Source organism: Balaenoptera musculus, chromosome 11 (assembly GCF_009873245.2).
Source record: "Balaenoptera musculus isolate JJ_BM4_2016_0621 chromosome 11, mBalMus1.pri.v3, whole genome shotgun sequence".
Lineage (NCBI taxonomy): Eukaryota > Metazoa > Chordata > Mammalia > Artiodactyla > Balaenopteridae > Balaenoptera > Balaenoptera musculus.
Window position 1 is genome coordinate 24007895 of NC_045795.1, and position 19372 is coordinate 24027266.

Here is a 19372-nt window from a genome sequence, read left to right on the forward strand (position 1 = left end):
AAACCATTTTGCTTGTGCTTCCCTTATATGCAGGGTTTTCAGGCAGGATGAGGTAGTGAAAGGCAGGCTTTTCCACAGTGAAATGTTTAATTATAAGAGCTGGTCTTTACCAACCCCTGACCATGCATTATGACCACAATACCAGACATTTCTTTAAGTGTCTTATGTATATTACCTCATTTCTCTTCACACAACTCCATGAGCTACTTATTCAGTCATTCAGCAAATCTTTACTGAGGGCCTCCTCTGTGCCAAGCACTGTGCTAGGTTCTGGGAATAAGGCAGTGGAAACAAGCCCTGGATCTCTTGCAGCTTATATTCTAGTGAAGATAATAGGCAATAAAAATCAACCAATAAAATATAATGTCAATTTTGTACAAGGTGGTATTAGATAAATAAGTACACCAGAAAGGAAAATATAAAGTAGCAAGTGCTATGAACACAATGAAGCAGGGTAAGGGAATGGACAGAAAACGCCCCCAGGTGTGCATGGTGCTGTTTTTAAACATATGACAAGGGAAAGTCTCCTTGTGGAGGTGATATTTGTGCAGAGACATAAATGATGTAAGGGAGCAGGCATGCAGATATCTGAAGGAAGAGTGTCCAGAGTGAGAAAAACACAAGGGCAGAGGCCCTGAGGCAGGAAGGAATTAGATTTTTATGCTAAATCATAGCAGCTAGAAGAGCAGCAAGGGGGCCAGAGTGGGTGAATCAGAGTAAGCAAGGGAAAGAGTAGGAGGGGATGAAGTCAGAGAGGCGGGGAGAAGGAAGGTCAGGTAGGCCTCATGAGCCAAGGAAAGGGTTTTGTTCTAAGTGTGATTGGGAGCCATCAGAGGGTTTGAGCAAGGTGAGTGATATCATGTGGTAAGTTAAAAGATTACTGTGGTTTCTTCATGAAGGAAGGACTGTATAAGGCAAAAACCCAATTAAGCAGAAAATCCAATTAAGGGGCTAGCCAAGGGACAATGGTAGCACAGGAGCTTGGATTAGGGTAGAGGAGAGGGCCAAGGGCAGAGTCCCGAGGCCCTCTAATATTTAGGAGCCTGAAAGAGTCAATGAAAACTGAGAAGTAGCAGCAAATAAGGAACTAGGGAATACTTTCTTAAGCTGGATCCAGAAAGAGTAGAAGTGAAGAAAGCATTTCAAGGAGGAGGGAGTGATCAACTGTGTCAAATGTTGCTAATGGTTCTAGACCAGAGTTTCTCAACCCCGGCACGTATATATTCCGAAGTAATTAAATGAATATCTTGCAGCTTAAGAAATAAAATCTTTCTGCTATTGTTGATGCTCTCTGTGTATCCCTCCCACTCAGAATTCTCCTGGGGGAGGGGCAGGTGGGAGAGGGATGGATTGGGAATTTGGGGTTAGCAGATGCAAACTATTATATATAGAATGGATAAACAACAAGATCCTACTGTATAGCACAGGGAACTATACTCAATATTCTATGATAAACCATAATGGATAAGAATATTTAAAAAAGAATGTATATATATGTATAACTGAATCATTTTGCTGTACAGCAGAAATTAACACAAAATCAACTATATTTCAATTAAAAAAGTGAAAAACAGAAGAATTCTCCTCCTGTCATGAGGTAACCACTATTCTGAACATTGTGCTTTCACTACATAGGTGAGTAGCAAAAGAGTTTTTGGGACTTCTCTGGTGGTCCAGTGGTTAAGACTCCACGCTCCCAATGCAGGGACCCTGGGTTCAGTCCCAGGTCAGGGAACTAGATCCTGCATGCCGCAAAGGAGATCCCGCACGTGGCAACTAAGACCCGTCACAGCCAAATAAATATATATATATATTTTTTTTTTTTAAAAAAGAGTTTTTCCCCCTTCTTCTCAAACATGAGCTGTATTATTGCAGCATGTTTGTATGGTGATGGGAATGTTTCAGTAATGAGGGGAAAGCTGATTATGTGGGCGAGATAGGGGATAATTTCAAGAGTCCCATTTCTGTGCAGGTGAAAAGGGATGGGAGCCCAGTGCACAGATGGGGTGGGGACCGTGAGCAGGTCAGCTTCTCTGCAGTAACAAGGGGAAGGCATTGAATTCAATAGAGATGCAGGTGGCCTGGGAGATTTGGGGGTGGGACCATGAGGAAGTTGTTTTCTGAGAGTTTCTGTTTTCTCACTGAGATAGGAAGAAAGGTTGTCATCATATGAAATTGTGGTCTCAGATTTGGGGAATGTGGGAAAATGCAGGCCTGCAGGCCACACTGAAGGCTGAAAGGAAGTGAGACCAGTCGGTATGACTGTGTGTTTTTCCCCCAGACACATTCAGCTCTTGGGTGCAGGTGTGGTGCAGGCAGAGTTGGATTTAACCAGGGATAAAATGTGTTGAAGGGAGAGGGACCAAGAATACAGTGCAAGGCCTGAGAGGCAATTACAGTGTTGAAACTTGGGATCTGCTATTGAGGTAGGTATTGAGGTATTGAGTAGGTATTGAGGTAAGTAAAAAATGAGGGTATCTAGCGGCAAAGAAGAGTGAGAGAGTCAATGAATGGGAGGTCCAGGTGGGGTTGAAGAATTTTTGGAACAGGGGTACTAGGTGAAGGAGGAGGGGTGACATGAAAAGACTGAAGAGATTTTGGAGGGGAGGCAATTATTTGTGGTAACCAAGTCTCAAAGATGTGACACAGGGAGACAGTGGCTGGGGAGGGGGGAAACATCATTGGAGGTGAGGAAGGGAAGGAACTGACGAGGGTGCTGTATGGTTATCTACGTGGATATTGAAGCCACCAAAAATAATGAAATGGTAGAGGTAGATGGCAGAGAGAAAGGCAGTAAGCTAGATACTGAATCTTCACTGAGGATTCAACAAGAGAGTGATGATCCAGAATCGAATCATGGGGGAATCAGAGCTCCCAATAGCTGTTAGAGGGTCCAAAGACTCTCCTCCTGGAGGATGGAATCTCTGTTGATAGGAGGACAAGAGCCACGGGCATCCTTGCTCTTGGAGGGAGTTGAGGTAAGGTAGGAGGAGAAATGAATTGGAATACGCCTCCCGAGGGAGGAATCTGAGTGAGGTGATGAGATCTTGGAGAAGTCATTTTCATTCACTTCTTTCTCTGCTTAATTCCTTTCCATTCAATGGAGTTCAAAGATGGGTAGAAGAGGTTTTATCTGTCAGGGTCTGAAAACCAGAGATAAGCCAGATTTGGCTCCTGCCTTCAAGTAGCTGACAAGGTAAGGTGAGTACATCAAGATCTCAGCGGGAAGAGATGGGAAAAAATCCAGATAAAGTGAACAATGGGTATGTTTTAGACCCAGATACTTTCTGCTAAAGAAATTTGCTCTGGTTGAAGCCACACCTTTCGGCCTCTCCTCTCTGCGGTGGTCCCTAAAGTGCCTCCAAGCTTGTGATTCCCAACCTTGGCTGGGATCCCGACCTTTGGAATCACCTGGGGATGTCTTTAAAAATATTGACACCTGAGTCTCAAGAGATTGTGATTTAATTGGTTTAGGATTCGACCTGGGGTTTGGGATTTTTAAATGCTCCCCAGATGACTATAATGTACAGCCAGGGGTAAAAATCATGGCTCCAAGGAATGCCTGGAGCTATGTTTAGAAACCCACTGCTTTAGTCCAACCTGTAATAGAGAGAGATTCCTTCTTGCTGGAGTGAAGGGGTCAATTGATCTGAGCCTTGAAGGATAGGTACATTTTAGCAAAGTGAAGAAGCAGATGTGAAGGGAAGGAGAATATCATGAGCAAAAGCTTAGATGTGGTCTGAAACACATGACAAGCAGCAAAACAATTTGGTTTGTAACAGGCAGAGATTGGAGTAAGAGGTCTTAGATTTGAAGAACAGCTGGGTAAAGATCTGAAGTGGGAATGATGAATAATACAGTTTGGTTCCAGAGAAAGCTGGATGATTTCAAATTATGGCAGAGATTGAAGGCCAGATTAAAATTTTGTAAACAGGTGAGTAAACAATAGGGAATATTGAATGGCTTTTGAGCAGTGTGTTAAGGGGCTATGAGAATTGTATTTAGGGAGGATAATCTGACAGCAGTGTCACGGGAGACTTGGGGTAGGGAGAGGTAGGAAAGAGGGAGACCTGTTAGGGGAGCTGTTGCAATAATCTTAGATGAGGTCATTTTTCCAGCAAGAGTTGGGAAAAAGTTACAGATTCAAAAGACATTGTGATGGCAGAATTGACTGGGCTTGACAGCTCACCAAAAGTAAAGGCAGGAAGGAGATGGAAGAGGCGTCACATTTTCAGATAAGGGCGCCCAGGAAATGGTGCTGTCTACAAAGGTAGGGAAGCAGGTTTTCAGTGGCATTTCATCTGTTTGGTTTGGAACCTGCTGAGTTTAGAGAACCAGCAGCATTGTCCAACCAGCCGTGTTCCACAGGCACCAGAAGAATGTCTGCCTATAAATACATAGGTTGGAGAATGTCTTAGTCAACTTGGGCTGCTGTAACAGAATACCATAAACTGGCTGTCTTATAAACAACAGAAATCGATTTCTCACAGTCCTGGAGGCTGGGAATTCCAAGATTAAGGTGCTGGCAGATTCAGTGTCTGGTGAGAGCTCCTTCTGGTTCATAGACAGCCTTCTTCTAGCTATGTCCTCACATGGTGGAAGGAGCAAGAGAGCTCTCTGGAGTCTCTTTTATAAGGGCACTAATACCATCCATGAGGGCCTACCTTCAAGACCTAATCATCTCCCAAATTCCCCATCATCACATTGGGGATTAGGCTTCAACATATGAATTTTGGGAAAACACAAACGTTCAGTCTGTAGCAAAGAAGCATCTGGTTACAAATGACGTCTGAGTTTGCAGTGGATGAGATTTTTTCAAGGGAAATTCTCAGAGAAGGGAAAAGAAATCCAGATATAGACACTTAGGGCACAGGAGGTGAAAAAACAGGCCAGGAGAGAGGAGGAGGGATGACTTGAGGTGTGCATATAGGTAGAGGGGAGGAGATAACATGTCCCTGAACCTGGGAAAGTGGGGAATCCAGGGTCAAGGGACAAACGTGGGAGGGTTCAGAGAGGCAGTGTACTGTGAAAATGCCATTGATTTTGGCTCCTGGTAACTTTTGGTCATTGTGTACTGTTTGAAAGAACAATTTCAGTAGAGTTGGGAATTGAAGCGTATTTCAAAGGGTTAAGAAGCAGTGGGTATGAAAGAAAGACATTTCTGACAACAATACACCCTATTCAGCAGGGGGAAAGTGAGTAGGTAGTGAGGAAATGCAAGCTGCAGATGTCAGTTCTTTTTTCACGAAAGTGGGTAAGGAAGGCACATGAAACCTGAAACATCCAAAGGAGAACCCATGATTTCCATACTCCATCCCATCCTCATCCCATGTCTCCTATCACAGTGCATGGCTTTCCGTCTAGATTATAAACTTCATGAGCTTCAGTGTTCACACCTGCTGTCTCAGATGATGTCTCACCAGTATCCTGCATGGAATACAGGATAGGACCCTGTCCTGCAGGTGTACAACTGAAGACACCAAGTCCACCGCTTGTGCCCCCTCCCCCTCCCCAAGAGGTCTCCTGGTTGACCTCAGGATAGGAGAGAGCAACTAGCCCCAGGCAGACTTGAGAGGCTATGGACTTCCTCCCTGGCACTCAGCTTTGGTCAGAATGTTTGTGTGCCCTCCCCTCTCCAATTCATATGTTGAAATTCTAATGTGCAATACAATGGTATTAGGAGGTGAGGCCTTTGGGAGGTACTTAGGTCATGAGAGTAGAGCCCTCATGAATGGGATTAGTGCTCTTATAAAAGAGACCCCACAGAGCTCCCTAACCCTTTTCGCCAAGTGAGGATACAGTGAGAGGTCTACAGCCCGGAAGAGGGCCTGCACCTGACTGTGCTGGCACCCTGATCTCAGACTTGCAGTAAATTTCAGTTCTTTATAAGCCATCCAGTGATGGTATTTTTGTTATAGCAGCCCGACTCCCACAGCTCTTTGCTCCCTTTGCCTTCCCTACACTGGTACAACACACCAAGTAGGGCTAATCCAAGTTGTCTGCCACCCTTAAGCCTGCAAGCAGGAACAGCTGTGGGCAGCTGGCATCTTTTCCCTGCCCCATGCCACCCTATCCCTGGCCATCTTTTTCAGAATGGTCTGCCTTCTTTCCTCCTGACTTCCTGGAGTTCTGGGGATAGATCCCTGGGTCTGCTTGTAAATCTTCCCTCTCCAAAGCCTTAAGCCCAGACTGGTAGGGAGTGGAAAAGGTGTGCTGGGTAAAGAAATCCCTATCAACGATGGATCCCAAGGTCTTCCCCAGTAGGATTCCCAGGGAGGCCCCTTTCCCCCGTATTTGTGTTTGTCTCTCTGGTGTCCTGGGAATCTGTCTCCTCTCACTTTTGTCTCTGTCAGTTTTCTTCCCCCACCTTCCCCACGCCCCCAGAAGGGGAGATGAGGAAAGGTGAAAGGGGAAACCAAAAAAGCAGGGTCTTTGCAAGGCTGCAGTCTTCGGAGTTGCGGGTGATAAATCCACTTAATCTATTTAATATTGGCTTTCAGAAATTCACACACACACTCACACACAGATCAGAACAAGGTGAGGACTACCGAGGGGACGGGGAGGGACCGGCTCCCTCCGGACACTGGAAGGTTTGTACCCTAGGTTCCCTTCTGCCCGGCTGCCCAGGAGTTGGGATAGGAGGAAGGGAGTATTTACAGAGAACGGGGACGTAATCTTCATCCCACGGTGAAGGTTCTGAAACCGGTAACCTCCCAAATCTCATTCCAAAAAAATCAAAAGTAGACAGAGGTTCCGAGATTAGCAAGAAAAGAGGCGGGGATGAGGTGGAGGAGAAACGGAACTGTACTCGCAAAAATGAGAGCGTGGGGGCGTGGCTACCCTGGGGCGTGGCTACCCTGGGGCTCGGCTCTCGCGCCGGGCGAAGGGGAGGAGTCTGTCAGTAAGCGGGCGAGGCCTGGCGCCACAAACCCAATCACCGGACTGAATCACCCCGCAGGGAAGAAAAGAAGGCGGAGCCTGCCGACCTGGAGGCGGGGCTTTATCAGAGCCGGGGCGGAGCCTATGCAGGAGGCGGGGCTTTAGGGACAAGTTTCCAGGCTGGGGAGCAGTGACCGAGGGAGTTCGGCTGGGGGCGCTGTATTTAGAGGGGGTGGGGGCCTGGAGGTACTGAGGGGCCCGGCATTTGGCCGGAATCCCAGGAAGCGGCGTCCCTGTTAGTGTGGGTTTTGGCGGGGTTCCTGAGGAACTGGATTTGGAGCGTGCTCGCAAGGCGAGAGTTTCCGTAGAGGCCTAGTTTAGGATGTAACCAAGTCCGGTGGCCCCAGAAGCGGGTGTGCAGGGCGCCCGCTGGATCCGCGGCTTGACGGCAAAACGCGCTTGGGAGGTCGAGGGGCGCAGAGTGGGTCCGGGCCGTAGGCGTCCTTACGGATCCCAATAGTTCTCGTGGTGCTGTGCAGCAATGATGATGACTACGGTGAGGATGGTACAGAGCACCATGGCTGCTATGCCCACGGCCAGGGAGATGAAGGAGAAGTTCCGGGCCTCGCGTGAAGCGATCTCGGCTGACACCATGTCTCCGCGGGCCAAGGCCGTGCGCACCTGCGGGGGAGGGTGGGGGAGAGAAGATCAGAGAGCTGCTACCTCGGCCGCACGCCTCAGCCTCCCTCTAAGGTGCACCCCAAAACGTCCAACACTCCCTGGGACTAAGAAAGACCCAGTGAGCCCTCCTCTCCATACTCCGCCTCCATTCCCTCCCCCACCCTACCCCCCCCACACCTGCACTGCCTTGAAGATGGCAATGATGCCCGTAGGCCAGAAGCAGCAGATGGTGGTCAGCACCGCGATGGGCATGTAGTCATGGGGCGGGCGCCTCGGCTCCAGCAGGGCCAGCCCTGGGCCTTGGGGCGGTGGGGGGAGCGTGGAGGTTACTCCCGTTCCCCCCGGGGTCCCGCCGGCATAGGGCTGTGGAAGGAAGGTTGTGGGGAGAGGACGTCACTCTTACCCTCCTTGAGCCCACCAACTTTCCACGTCTGGCAGAGAAAGAGGGTTGTTTCCTTCTTTCAAACCTCCTCTGGACTTTTAGGCTGCTTCCCCTGCCAGGCCTTGATCTTTGACTCCAGCTGACCACCAGACCACTCCCTCCCCCCCATCCCCCCCACCCCGCCCCATTCCCAGGCTTTCCCTTAGTCTCTCCTCTCCCTTGGCCCCAGAACGCCGCCTGGTCCCCTGGCCCTGTTTCTCTATCCCACCAGCCCCCAGTGTGTCCCCAATTCCAGGTCCTGTTCCATCCCTCCCTCCCCCCAGGCCCCTGTCCGCGCCGTACTCACCGCGCCCACCGGGTAGACTGGCACGTAGGCAGTGCAAGGCTGCAGCTGTAAGGGGTAACCGGGGGCTACGTAGCCCCCCAGTGGCAGCGTGCCTACCGCTCCAGTGTGCGTGGGCACCACGAAGCCCGGGGCCTGGGCAGTGTGAGCGGGCGCCGGCGGGGGCGGGGCGGCGGCGGCGGGCGGCGGCGGGGGTAGTGGGCCCTCGAAGCGAGTCTCCTGCAGGTAAGGGTCGGGTGGCATGCGGGGCAAGGTAGCGCAGCCGGGTGGGGGTACCCCAGCGGCCGGGCCGGGCGGGATGTGATGTGGAGGCCTCGGCAAGGTGGCGGAGGACGAGGGACCGCGCTGAGCGGCGGCCCCGGAAGCCAGGCCCCCTGCCCCTAAGCGCGGGAGGGTGGCGGTGCCAGACTGGTGGTAGTGGTGGTGGTGGTGATGGTGCGAGGAAGGGGCTGTCTGTGGGGGCGGGGCGGGAGGTTCGGCCGGGGGCTGGGGGGCATTGTAGGGTGGTGGAGAGGTGTGAGGGACTGAGTCGGGGAGGCCTGGGGGCGGTGAGCAGAGGTGTGGGGAGAGATAAGACAGACGAGATAAGGAGGGGCAGGGGGAGACACAGAGGGTCAGGGATGGAGGAAGATAATGGGAGAGACAGAGAGGAGATGGGTGAGAAGCCATCTCTCATTCTTGGGGCAGCAGAGAGGTTGTATCTAGGCCATCAGCTCCCCCCCCCGCCCCCGCTTTTCAATCTAGTTTTGAGGTCATAACTCTCTTCTGCTCCTCTCCCTTCTTCAGCAATGGGCACACAGCTTTAACCTGCAGACCCAAACTCATATGCTCCTTGGCTTATGGCTGCCTTTGGGCTAGCCTATGCGAGCTAGCCCTGTGTGTGCACGTGTGTAGACATGCAACACTGTGTTAACATGTGCTCAGTTCAACAGTTGTATAAACACATGTAGGATAACATGTTCCTCTCTGCCCTTCCTTCAGTGGGGAGGGGGTTCCCTACTCTCTTTGGGAGTCTCAGTACCACTTTTAGGACAGATTAAAGAAGGGTCCTCTGGATTTTACTCCCCTGGCAAGCCCCATCTGATCATCTCTCCATATTTCCCCATTGGATGTCTCCATGCGAGCCAGTGTCATCTGTCCATCTGTCACTTGCAAAGATGCTACCCATGCAGTACCTGGCTGATGCTACTCCACTCTTGTACTTCCCTCACCCTCTCAACCTGCCCCCCTAACCCATGTTGTTGGCAAGGGACTGAGGCTGAGACTGGCAGGAGGAAAGGAAGAGAAGGGAGGGATATAAAAAGAGGAGGGGGTTTGGGGGTCGGGGTGTGGAGAGCTGGATACAAGGGGAATGAAACAGAACCAACCGCTAGGGAGGGGTAAGGGAGGTGGGGGGGGGGAGAGTCAGGAGACACTGGAGAGGGCTGGAGGTTTTGTTGTTGTTTTCTACCTGACTTTTCGGATGACATGCCTGCTGTCTCGCTGGGACAGGATCCGTGCAACCGGAGTCTGGAGTCAGGGTCCCTGGCTAGCACCGGAGTCTGGGTGCGCAGATTGCGCAGCCGGCAGCAGCACAGAGATGGAGAGATGAAGACTGTGGCGGCGGGGGGCGGAGGGAAAGCAGGGAGGGGGGGAGCTTAAAGGGACCGAGGCGAGGGAGGGGGAAACCTCCAGACGTATCCCCACTCGGTCTCTCTCCGCTTTTGGACTACATCTCGCCTCCTCTCACCCCGGCATTCAAGCCCCCAGTTTGGGCTCCTTTGGAGTTGTCATGGAAACTGGGAGGCAAGCAAGACCAGGCAAGGCGGGTGGTACTAAGGGAAGGAAGGAGGGAGAAAGAACTCTCTAGAGTCTTCCCCTCCAAGACTGGCCGTAGTGATTATATTGTGGGAGGCAGCGAGCAGGTGCTCAGTGGATTCAATACCCCAGTTCCATCTGGATCTTGTTCACCCCAGTCAGGCCTCCCCCTCCTCAGCTTCCCTCAGAGTCTCTGTAAGATCTCAGGATCTTCTCCCAAATCCTTGGCTCTTAGTTTTCCCCCTGTAGGAGAGATGACTGTATGAGAGAGAACCGTAAAAACAAAAACAAACAAACAACAAAACAAAACAAAACAAAATAGAGAGAGAAAACCGTGTGCAGAGCTGAGGCCGGCCATGGCCTGAAAAGTTCCCAGGATTATGACCTCGACCTGCCACCCTGGCCTGGGATGAATCGAGAGGTAAAGTGAGAGGCTCTGGTCTATAGCAGTTCAGAGGTAGGAGGCCTGTGGTGTGTTGGGGGCTGGGGGTTGCAGGGTAGGACGAAGAGGAAGCTTGGGGGATATATAGATACCTTTCCTCTCCAGGATGAAGGAGCTGAAGCCCGCTGGGAGGAGGGGATGGATCAACTGCTCATTGCTGGCAGCTCGGTTTGGGAATACGTGCTTGGTCCCCCTTCCCCCCTTTACTTATTGGGCTTCTTAGGGTTTCCAGGGCCCTCAGTGTTCAGATCCATTCCTGAAATCCCACCCACCCACCACCCCCGCCAAGACGCAGCGCCATTGCCTGAGTCGACCTGGGGGCACAGCAGTAACTGCAGTCTTTTTATTTTGCTTATTGTATCTTGGGAGCTTGTACGTGGGGATGGGGGCTGAAGGTCAGCAGTCAGCCAAGATTGACCAGAGTTGGGCTTTTTGCAAAAACGTAACTGGGAGTCATTATTACCCACCCCACCTTCCCGCTTTAGACTAGTACTTCCCGGCCCCCGTCTGAGGCAGTCGCTCTCCGGAGCTCTGTCCTTCCCCTCCGACTCCAGGCAGAAACTACAGAGCTGTAAGAGAGGCGCTTGCCAGGGCGATTCCCAGGCCCCAGAGATTTAGATCACAGCCCCATAGCGCTCACTCTGGCTTCTAAGGCGTTCGCGTGAGCCCCTAACCCACTACCGCCACCCCATCCTCTACACAACTCGGGGCGAAAGTTGGTTTTTTTTTTTTTTTTTAATAATTTATTTATTTATGGCTGTGTTGGGTCTTCGTTTCTGTGCGAGGGCTTCCTCTAGTTGTGACAAGCGGGGGCCACTCTTCATCGCGGTGCGCGGGCCTCTCACCATCGCGGCCTCTCTTGTTGCGGAGCACAGGCTCCAGACGCGCAGGCTCAGTAGTTGTGGCTCACGGGCCTAGTTGCTCCGCGGCATGTGGGATCTTCCCAGACCAGGGCTCGAACCCGTGTGCCCTGCATTGGCAGGCAGATTCTCAACCACTGCGCCACCAAAAGTTGGTTTTATTGGGAGAGACTTAGACTGGCAAAGACCTTGTGAATAGAGAGAGGAATTCAGAGAAGCTGCGATTTTTTTTTTTTATTTTTTAAATCAAGGGAAACGTCTTTAAATGCTAAGTAAAAGCCCTAACCCGGGCACCTGGGTATCGGTAGGGGTCACAGGTGGAGAGGTGCGGGACGCCTGGAGTTCAGAAGTCCAGACCGGGTGGGAAGGTCTGAGTAAGGAGCCGCCCACAAGGAGTTCCAAGTTCAGGGCGGGGTTGTGGAGTCGCTCTGGTGGAAAGACTCATCCGAAAGCAAACGAGCCCGAGTCAGCGCTGCCCTAGGGGCCCTCCGCCTCTGGGGGGCGGGGAGTGTGTGTCACAGATGGGCCCCGGAGTAGAGTAGGGCAGAAGAAACTGGGCCAAGCTGCACTTTTACCTCGAGGGGCCTCGAGGGCTCTCCGTGACTCTGGAGACAAGGGCACTACACGCACTTCAGGATGAAGAGTTGTAAGACGCAGATCCGGCGCGGGCGGGAGGGAGGGGCTTAGGAGTAGGGTCCGCCTGGGCTACCTTCAGCCCTCATCAGACGGACGACGAAATGCGAAGGACTGCCTTTCCCCAGTCTGTTCTCCCAGCGCCTCCCTGGGGAAAGAGAACTCCGTGTTCCGCTGCGGAGCCGGACGCCTGAATTGGGAAGTAGGGCGAATCAAGGCCGGGAAATGGGACCCTTGGGTCGCTGCTGCCGCAGGGACTGAAGAGGCAGTCTCTCAATTCCCAGGACATGTTTGCTGCTTCTGCCTCTCCCCGCCGGTCTAAATGGATCGCTCCACCTATTTCCTCCCCCGCTCTTTGGGCGCAATGGATTGTTCCATTGCCCCTCCAGTCTCCGGCCTGCGTTGCGGGGGACACTGGCACGGTTGGTAGGGAAAGCCCCGGACGTGACGGCTGAGTGCGACCCTGAGCAGCCTCCCCTCTCCCATCCGGTCATTCCCCTGCGCGCGTTCTCCTTACACCCTTCCCCTCCCCCACGTGGGTTCCAAGCTGCAGGGAAGTAAACAGCGGGCAGAGCGAGGCTCACGGACCCGGGCCTGGTGGGAGTTTGCACTCTCCAGGGGTCCTGCGCTGCTGCTCAGGGGTCTTTCTTGCAAAACCCCGGTCTTGCATGGCTGGGATGATGCATTAGGAAGATGCTGGCCTGGGGACAGAGTCCCCGCTGAGTTAGGGACGGGGCTTGGGTGAGCGTCAGTGCGTCTACAATGTGGTTGGGGGGTGTGTTTGTGGGGAGAGGACTAGAGTAAAAGTAGGATATTTTGTGACAAAGACCTGGTGTGGGAACGGGCAGGGGAGGCTTGATTGCCGGCGTCTGTTCGGAAGGCAGGGGGTGTTGTCATCTCTCTCACAGGCCCTCATCGCCCCCTTCTCAGGCGGGAGCATGCTGGGGCTCCTGGGGCTGCGGCTCCCCCCGGCGGGGTTCCTGCTCCTGTTGCCATTCCTGCTGCTGCTGCTGCCCGCAACCCCCGCGCCCCATCGGGCTTCCTACAAGCCGGTCATCGTGGTGCATGGGCTCTTTGACAGCTCGTACAGCTTCCGCCACCTGCTGGAATACATCAACGAGGTCTGGCAGGGGACCCACGGTTGTGGGGCGTTGGTGGCGTCTTCAGAGGCTGGGGAAGGAGAATGGGGAACTGAATGCTGGGCCTGCCAACTTCCTCGGGGAGCTGGTGCTGGCGTGGGGAAAGTCTGGGGACGAGAGATCCTTGGTTCTAGCAGGGCACAGTAGGCATGTGGGCGCTGGCCAGGGGGCGGTGTGGAGGGGCTTCATCGTCCATCCCCGGTTGGGGCATTGCCCCCTTCCCACAGACACACCCTGGGACTGTGGTGACAGTGCTCGATCTCTTCGATGGCAGAGAGAGTTTGCGGCCCCTGTGGGAACAGGTGCAAGGGTTCCGAGAGGCTGTGGCCCCCATCATGGCAAAGGCCCCTCGAGGGGTGCATCTCATCTGCTACTCGCAGGGTAGGCACCCTCCCCCACCCCAGCTCCTAAGCCCTATCTGAGGCTTGATCCTTATCTGAGGGACACTGCCTAGTGTTCCCTTTTTTGAGCCACATTGCTTCAGCCAGAGCCCTGATACTTGAGCCCTCCTTTCCTGACTTCCCTCAGTACCTGGGTCTTACCTCTGTGTGTGTCCTGAGTGGGAGGGAGGCTCCCTGCACTGCTGCCCCTTTCTTTGCCCATTACCCATGGTTCTTGGACACAAAAGGTAGTGGGACAGTAAAAAGCACCCTACAGTTAGTCGGGACACCCGGTATCGAATTCTGGCTCTGTCACTTACATGACGTGGATGTTTTGACACAAGGTGTGTGCCTTCTCTGGGCCTCAGTTTCCTTTAGGTACACTGTGTGTGTGTGGGGTGCGGACGGGGGGCAATGTTGGCCCGGCTGTCCCTAAGTCCCTGCCCAATGTGGTGTTCTGCCTGCAGGGGGCCTGGTATGCCGGGCACTGCTGTCTGTGATGGATGAACACAATGTGGATTCTTTCATCTCTCTTTCCTCTCCACAGATGGGACAGTATGGAGGTGAGTGGGCACTGTGGGCTCCATAGGGGGGGCCCTGAGTCTTGAGGGCACAAGTTTGGAGCCACCTGGCACTGCTGTTCTCTTGCCAGACACGGACTATTTGAAGTGGCTGTTCCCCACCTCCATGAGGTCTAACCTCTACCGCATCTGCTATAGCCCCTGGGGCCAGGAATTCTCCATCTGCAACTACTGGCATGGTAAGTAGGACCTGCCAAACTGGGGCCTCCATGGAAAGGGCATCCTGGAGGATAGGGCCTGCTGCTCCCACCTCTACCATAACCAACAGCAATGATAATGATAACTTAACCGTTACTGAGCACTTACTATGTGAACAGGCATTGTTCAAAATGCTTTACGTTTATCACCTTATTTGCCTTAGAGAGTATAGCCTGCTGCAGGGGTTGGCCAACTGTATCCTTAAAGGGCCAGATAGTAAATATTTTGGGTTTTGCAGGCCGTACAGTCTCTGTCACAACCACTCAGTTCTGCCACAGTCATGTGAAAGCAGCCATATATTGTATGTAAATGAATGAGTGTGTCTGTGTTGGCGATAAAATTTATTTACAGAAACAAGCAGTGAACTGGATTTGGCTAATGAGTCATAGTTTGCAAACGCCTGGTATAGTTTTTAAGACCATGGATGCTGCTGGGTCCAGACTGCTTGGGTTTGAAGCCTGGCCCTGCGGCATGACTTTGGGCAAGTTACTCAACATTTCTGTGACTCAATTTTCCTCATCTGTATAATGATATAGTACATACCTTATAGGGTGGTTATGAGGATTAAATAAATTAATGAATGTAATGTACTTGGAACAGTATCTGGCTCATAGTAGGTGTGAGAAAAAGATGTTTGCTATTATGTTTACAATTATGGCTACTATTATATTACTATTCACCTTGTCTATTACTTTAGCCTCCTGATTGGTCTTCCAGCCTCTGGTCTTGCCTCTTCTCCCTGCTTCTCTGACAACCTTTCTAACTGCTGTTTGTACCCAGACCCCCACCATGATGACTTGTACCTCAATGCCAGCAGCTTCCTGGCCCTGATCAATGGGGAAAGAGACCATCCCAATGCCACTGGTAAGACCCCAGGCTCCTACCCTGGTCCCATTTTCTGCTTCTCTGACCCCCTGTGTTCCCCTCTCCAACCTGGCCTGACCCCTGTGACTGACTCAGGCTCTCTTCTTCCCACCCTGCAGCTTGGCGGAAGAACTTTCTTCGTGTGGGCCGCCTGGTGCTGATTGGGGGCCCTGATGATGGTGTCATTACCCCCTGGCAGTCCAGGTAATAAGGGACTGTGTGGCCTGAAGATTGGCTAAGGACACCCCAGCCCCCACCAATCTTTATCTCATTTCTAAAACTGGCCTGCTCCTTCCACTGTTCAGTTAATACCCCTACCCTCCATTCATCTTGTCACCCAAGACCAAAACCTGGGAGTCATCTCCTAGCCTCATATTGTAGCCAGTCACTAAGCCCTGCTGACTCTACTAGGTAGAGTCTGCTTGCTCTCCATCCCTACCAACCCCCCTTTGTAAAAACTTTTAACTTTGAAATATTTACAGATTCATAGGCAGCTGCAAAGATAGTTTAGAGAGGTCCTGTGTATCCTTCACCCAGTTCCCCCCAATGGTTGCATCCTATGTAACTATAGCACAATATCAAAACCAGGACTATGACATTGGTATGTGTATATAGTTCCATATGCCATGTAATCACATTTCCTACCACCTCTTTTACTTACCTGGACTACTGTAATAGCCTCCAGCCTCGTCCCCTCTATCCTATTCCTCAGGAAAATCCATGGCTTCATGGCACTATGTGCCTGCCTTTGATCATCATGAGTGATCTGAAATGTCACCTGATCTACTTTAGTCACTCAACAAATACTCTGTGTGCCTAGGCACTGTTCTGGGTCCTGGGGATGCAGTAGTAAATGAAAGAGAAGTCCATGGTGTTATGTAGCTTACATTCTTGTGGGGGAGACAGACAATAAATGTAAATCTATATGCCAAGTGGTGATAAAATAAGGCAGGGGAAGGGATTAGAGGATGGCCAGGGCCTATATTAGCTGGTGGCCAGAGAAGTCCTTCTGGAAGAGTTGCCATTTGAGCAGAGACTGAAGGAAGTGAGGGAAAGGGTTGTGATCAAACTGGGGGAAGAACAACCCAGGGGAGAGGAGTAGCACCTGCAAAGGCCCTGGGGCATGTCTGAGGAATAAAGAGGCCCATATGGCTAGAGTGCAGGGAGCTACGGAGAGGGTGGGAGAGGAGGTGAAAGAGGTAGCAGGGAGCCAGTTACAGAGAGCCTTTGTGGGGCAAAGTAAGCCCCCCCCTTTTTTTCCTGAAATATACACAACATAAAATTTTACCATTTTTAAGTGTATAGTTCGGTGGCATCAAGTCCATTCACATTCTTGTGTAAGCATCACCACTATTTATCTCCAGAACCTTTTTTTTCTTCAAATTGAAACCCCATACCCTTTAAAGAATGGTAACTCCCTCATCCCTGCCACTCCCTGGCCCCTGGCAACCATGGCCCTTGATTTTTGAAAATTCTGAATGAGACACATTGAACACATTGGAAGGTCTTAAGTGAATGAGTAACATGCCTTATAATAGTTAGAGATGGGATTTATTTTTATCTCATTTCAAACTATCCTGTGAAGATAATAATGGCTCAAGGTTATATAGCACCTTTTATGTCCCAAAGCATTATTCTAAGTACTTTTCAAATAAAGCTCATTTAATTCTCACAACAACCCTATAGGGTAATTACTATTATCCTCTTTTGACATATAAGGAAACTTAAGTACAAAGAGATTAAATAACCTGCCTACATTCATAGAGTTGGTAAGTGGTCAAGTCAGGCTGTCTGACTTAACCACAATGTTCTGCTTCCTCTCTACAAAGGAGGTGTTCTTATACAGGGCAAAGAAGATAAGCAACATGATCAACCACACACAGTGGGGAGTGTGTGGCAGAGCCGGAGTTTAAATCCAGGTCTTTGTGCCCCTACTGCTTTCCTACCGTATGAAAGCCAGCCCTTCAACAAGGCCTCCAGGCCTCCAACCCAGCACCCCACGCACCCAGCTGTGCCTTACCTCTGTGCTGCTCTTGCTGTTCCATTTGCCTGGGACAGCCTTCCTTAGTCCAGGGTAATCGCTGGGAAGCCTTTGTTGATGCTCTAAAACTAGGGTAGTAGCCTCTCCTCTTTGCTCCCATAGCCCATATTGGCATTTGTTCAGTTATTTATGGCCTGTGTCCACTCAGTGCCCATGCCAGTTAAATATTCTTAATTTAAAAAAAATTAAGAACTTTTTATTTTGAAATAATTTCATACTCAAGAAATTACCAAAGTGGTACAAAGCAATCTTGTATCCTCTTCACCTAGATTTCCCAAATGTTAACATCTTACCGAGTTTACATTAGCATCCTCTCTCTCTCCCTCCCTCTCTCTCTCTCTCCATATATATATATACACACATATATATGTACGGAGTATGTGTGTGAACCATTTGAGAGCAGGTTGCATGATATCTCTTCACCCTTGAAAACTTCAGTATGTCAGTGTCTATTTTCTATGTACAGGACATTCTTTTACATATCCACAATACAATGATCTAAATCAGGAAATTAACATTGATACAGTACTCTGTAGACCTTATCCAAATTTTCCCAATTGTCCTTATAGAAAAAAATCCAGTGCAAGATCCAACCCAGGATCCCGTGTTGCATTTAGTTGTCATGTCTCTTTAGTCTCTTTTAATCTGGAATACTTCCTTGGTCTTTGTACACGACCTTGATATTTTTGAAGCGTATGAGCCAGCTATTTTATAGAATGTCCCTCTGTTTGGGTTTGTTGGCTATTTCCTCATGATTAGATTCAGATTATGCATTCTTGATGGGAATTCTGCAGAAGTGATGCTGTACCCTCAGTGCATCACCTCATGAGGTACATGATACCCAGTTAAATATTGGTATTTTGAGTGTCCTCCTTGCTGCTTGTGTCCTCAACAGGCCATGAGTTCCTGAAGAACCCTAGCCCACCCTGATTTTCTCCAGTTCTCCTGATAACCTCCCCCTTACCCCCCCAATCTTTTTGTAGCTTCTTTGGTTTCTATGATGCAAATGAGACGGTCTTGGAGATGGAGGAGCAACTGGTGAGTTCATTGGAATTACTTTCCCTTTCTGCGCGCACTGTCCCAGCTGTCTGTGGCTCTCTCTGCCACTGACACGGGAGTTGAAAGGTTCACCCTGTGGGGAGGGGGTCTGGGACACCAGCAGGAACTTACTTTGTCCTCCCTATGTCTTTCTTCCATGCCCCTTTGCCCACCTTGAAGGTTTATCTGCGGGATTCTTTTGGGTTGAAGACTCTCCTGGCTCGGGGGGCCATAGTGAGGTGTCCAATGGCTGGGATCTCCCACACGGCCTGGCACTCCAACCGTACCCTTTATGAGACCTGCATTGAACCTTGGCTCTCCTGAGGGATCCCTCAGGAACCCCCCAGCCCGGAGACCAAGTGGTAGCCTTGGATGTCAGGCCCTGGTGTGCCCGTGACCACCTCATTGCTCCCCCACTGCCCCCACCAACCAGGGCTCCCAGGGCCCCTTCCTCCGCTCCTCTGTGAACGACAAATCCTGGTTTCCGCCATCTCGTGTCCTCTCGTCTGGGGCTTGCTCCGAGCTCTCCCATCCTCTTAAGGCCAAGCGTGGCGAGTGAGAAAGCGGGTTAACTCATGGCTGCTCCTACTGCTGCTCTGCGTCTCTGGCTGGAGACGGAGGACCCAGCCCCTGCCCACCACAGGGGTCTCCTTCCAGGCCACTCAGGACATTTTTAGCTTCTGTTTTCCCCATGTTCGCTGTTCGTCTGAACTCCGCTGTTGTGAGCCCTCCCAACCCCCAGGAAGGACCACCCATGAGAGTGGGGTTCCGAGGCTCCCCTATGGGGACATTTCCGTTCTTGAAGTGTCAGTGTTGGGGAATATCTGTGGCCTGTGAGGCCCATCTCAGGTTTGGGGATCCCCCAGTCCCTATGTTCAGTATTGGGGTGCCCTTGGGGAGCCCAGTTTCTTTGAGGCTCCAGCCCCTCTTTTAGCTACCCTTGAATGGGTGTTACCCCTGTATTTATGGAAATAAAGTTCCATTTACTCAGTTTGGCTTGACTCATTTCCAGGTGAGGGAGACCTGGCTCCCCAAGGAGGGTGGGGATGGAGAGCCTGAGGCTCGGGTGCCCGGATGCCTGGTCTGGGGTGGGACCCCCTTGGTGTTTCCGCTC

At 51.2% G+C, this 19372-nt stretch overlaps 2 protein-coding genes across 9 annotated transcripts; one reads left to right on the forward strand and one right to left on the reverse strand.

Moving 5' to 3' along the window:
• Positions 1-6469: 6469 nt before the first annotated feature.
• Positions 6470-9872, reverse strand: PRRT1 (proline rich transmembrane protein 1). The gene is made up of 4 exons (XM_036869249.1): positions 9736-9872; positions 8289-8824; positions 7738-7923; positions 6470-7560 (listed from the first exon to the last, which is right to left on the reverse strand). Exons 1-4 carry the CDS (start codon positions 9752-9754, stop codon positions 7384-7386), a joined length of 918 nt encoding a protein of 305 aa, XP_036725144.1. The 5' UTR covers positions 9755-9872; the 3' UTR covers positions 6470-7383.
• Positions 9873-11598: 1726 nt separating this feature from the next.
• On the forward strand, positions 11599-19249 carry PPT2 (palmitoyl-protein thioesterase 2). Of its 8 annotated transcripts, none has more exons than XM_036868462.1 (9): positions 11599-12030; positions 12948-13138; positions 13384-13537; positions 14004-14099; positions 14189-14296; positions 15096-15179; positions 15299-15383; positions 18204-18258; positions 18439-19249. In XM_036868462.1, exons 1-9 carry the CDS (start codon positions 12021-12023, stop codon positions 18580-18582), a joined length of 927 nt encoding a protein of 308 aa, XP_036724357.1. In that variant the 5' UTR covers positions 11599-12020; the 3' UTR covers positions 18583-19249. The 8 variants fall into 8 exon arrangements, with proteins under 8 accessions (XP_036724357.1, XP_036724360.1, XP_036724355.1 ...); XM_036868465.1 differs by having other exon boundaries at positions 11600-12030; positions 12926-13138; XM_036868460.1 differs by lacking the exon at positions 11599-12030 and adding an exon at positions 12204-12443.
• The last annotated feature ends 123 nt before the right edge of the window (positions 19250-19372 follow it).

Excerpts from the sequence above, each read along its gene's own strand:
- PRRT1 (XM_036869249.1), bottom strand. Across the intron at positions 7,924-8,288 it reads CAGTCTACCCGGTGGGCGCG|CCCTATGCCGGCGGGACCCC; the intron begins GTGAGTACGGCG and ends TTCCTTCCACAG. Across the intron at positions 7,561-7,737 it reads CCATCTTCAAGGCAGTGCAG|GTGCGCACGGCCTTGGCCCG; the intron begins GTGTGGGGGGGG and ends CCTCCCCCGCAG.
- PPT2 (XM_036868459.1), top strand. The coding sequence starts at position 12,305 with ATGTTTGCTGCTTCTGCCTCTCCCCGCCGGTCTAAATGGATCGCTCCA. Across the intron at positions 15,384-18,203 it reads ATTACCCCCTGGCAGTCCAG|CTTCTTTGGTTTCTATGATG; the intron begins GTAATAAGGGAC and ends ATCTTTTTGTAG. Across the intron at positions 18,259-18,438 it reads TGGAGATGGAGGAGCAACTG|GTTTATCTGCGGGATTCTTT; the intron begins GTGAGTTCATTG and ends CCCACCTTGAAG.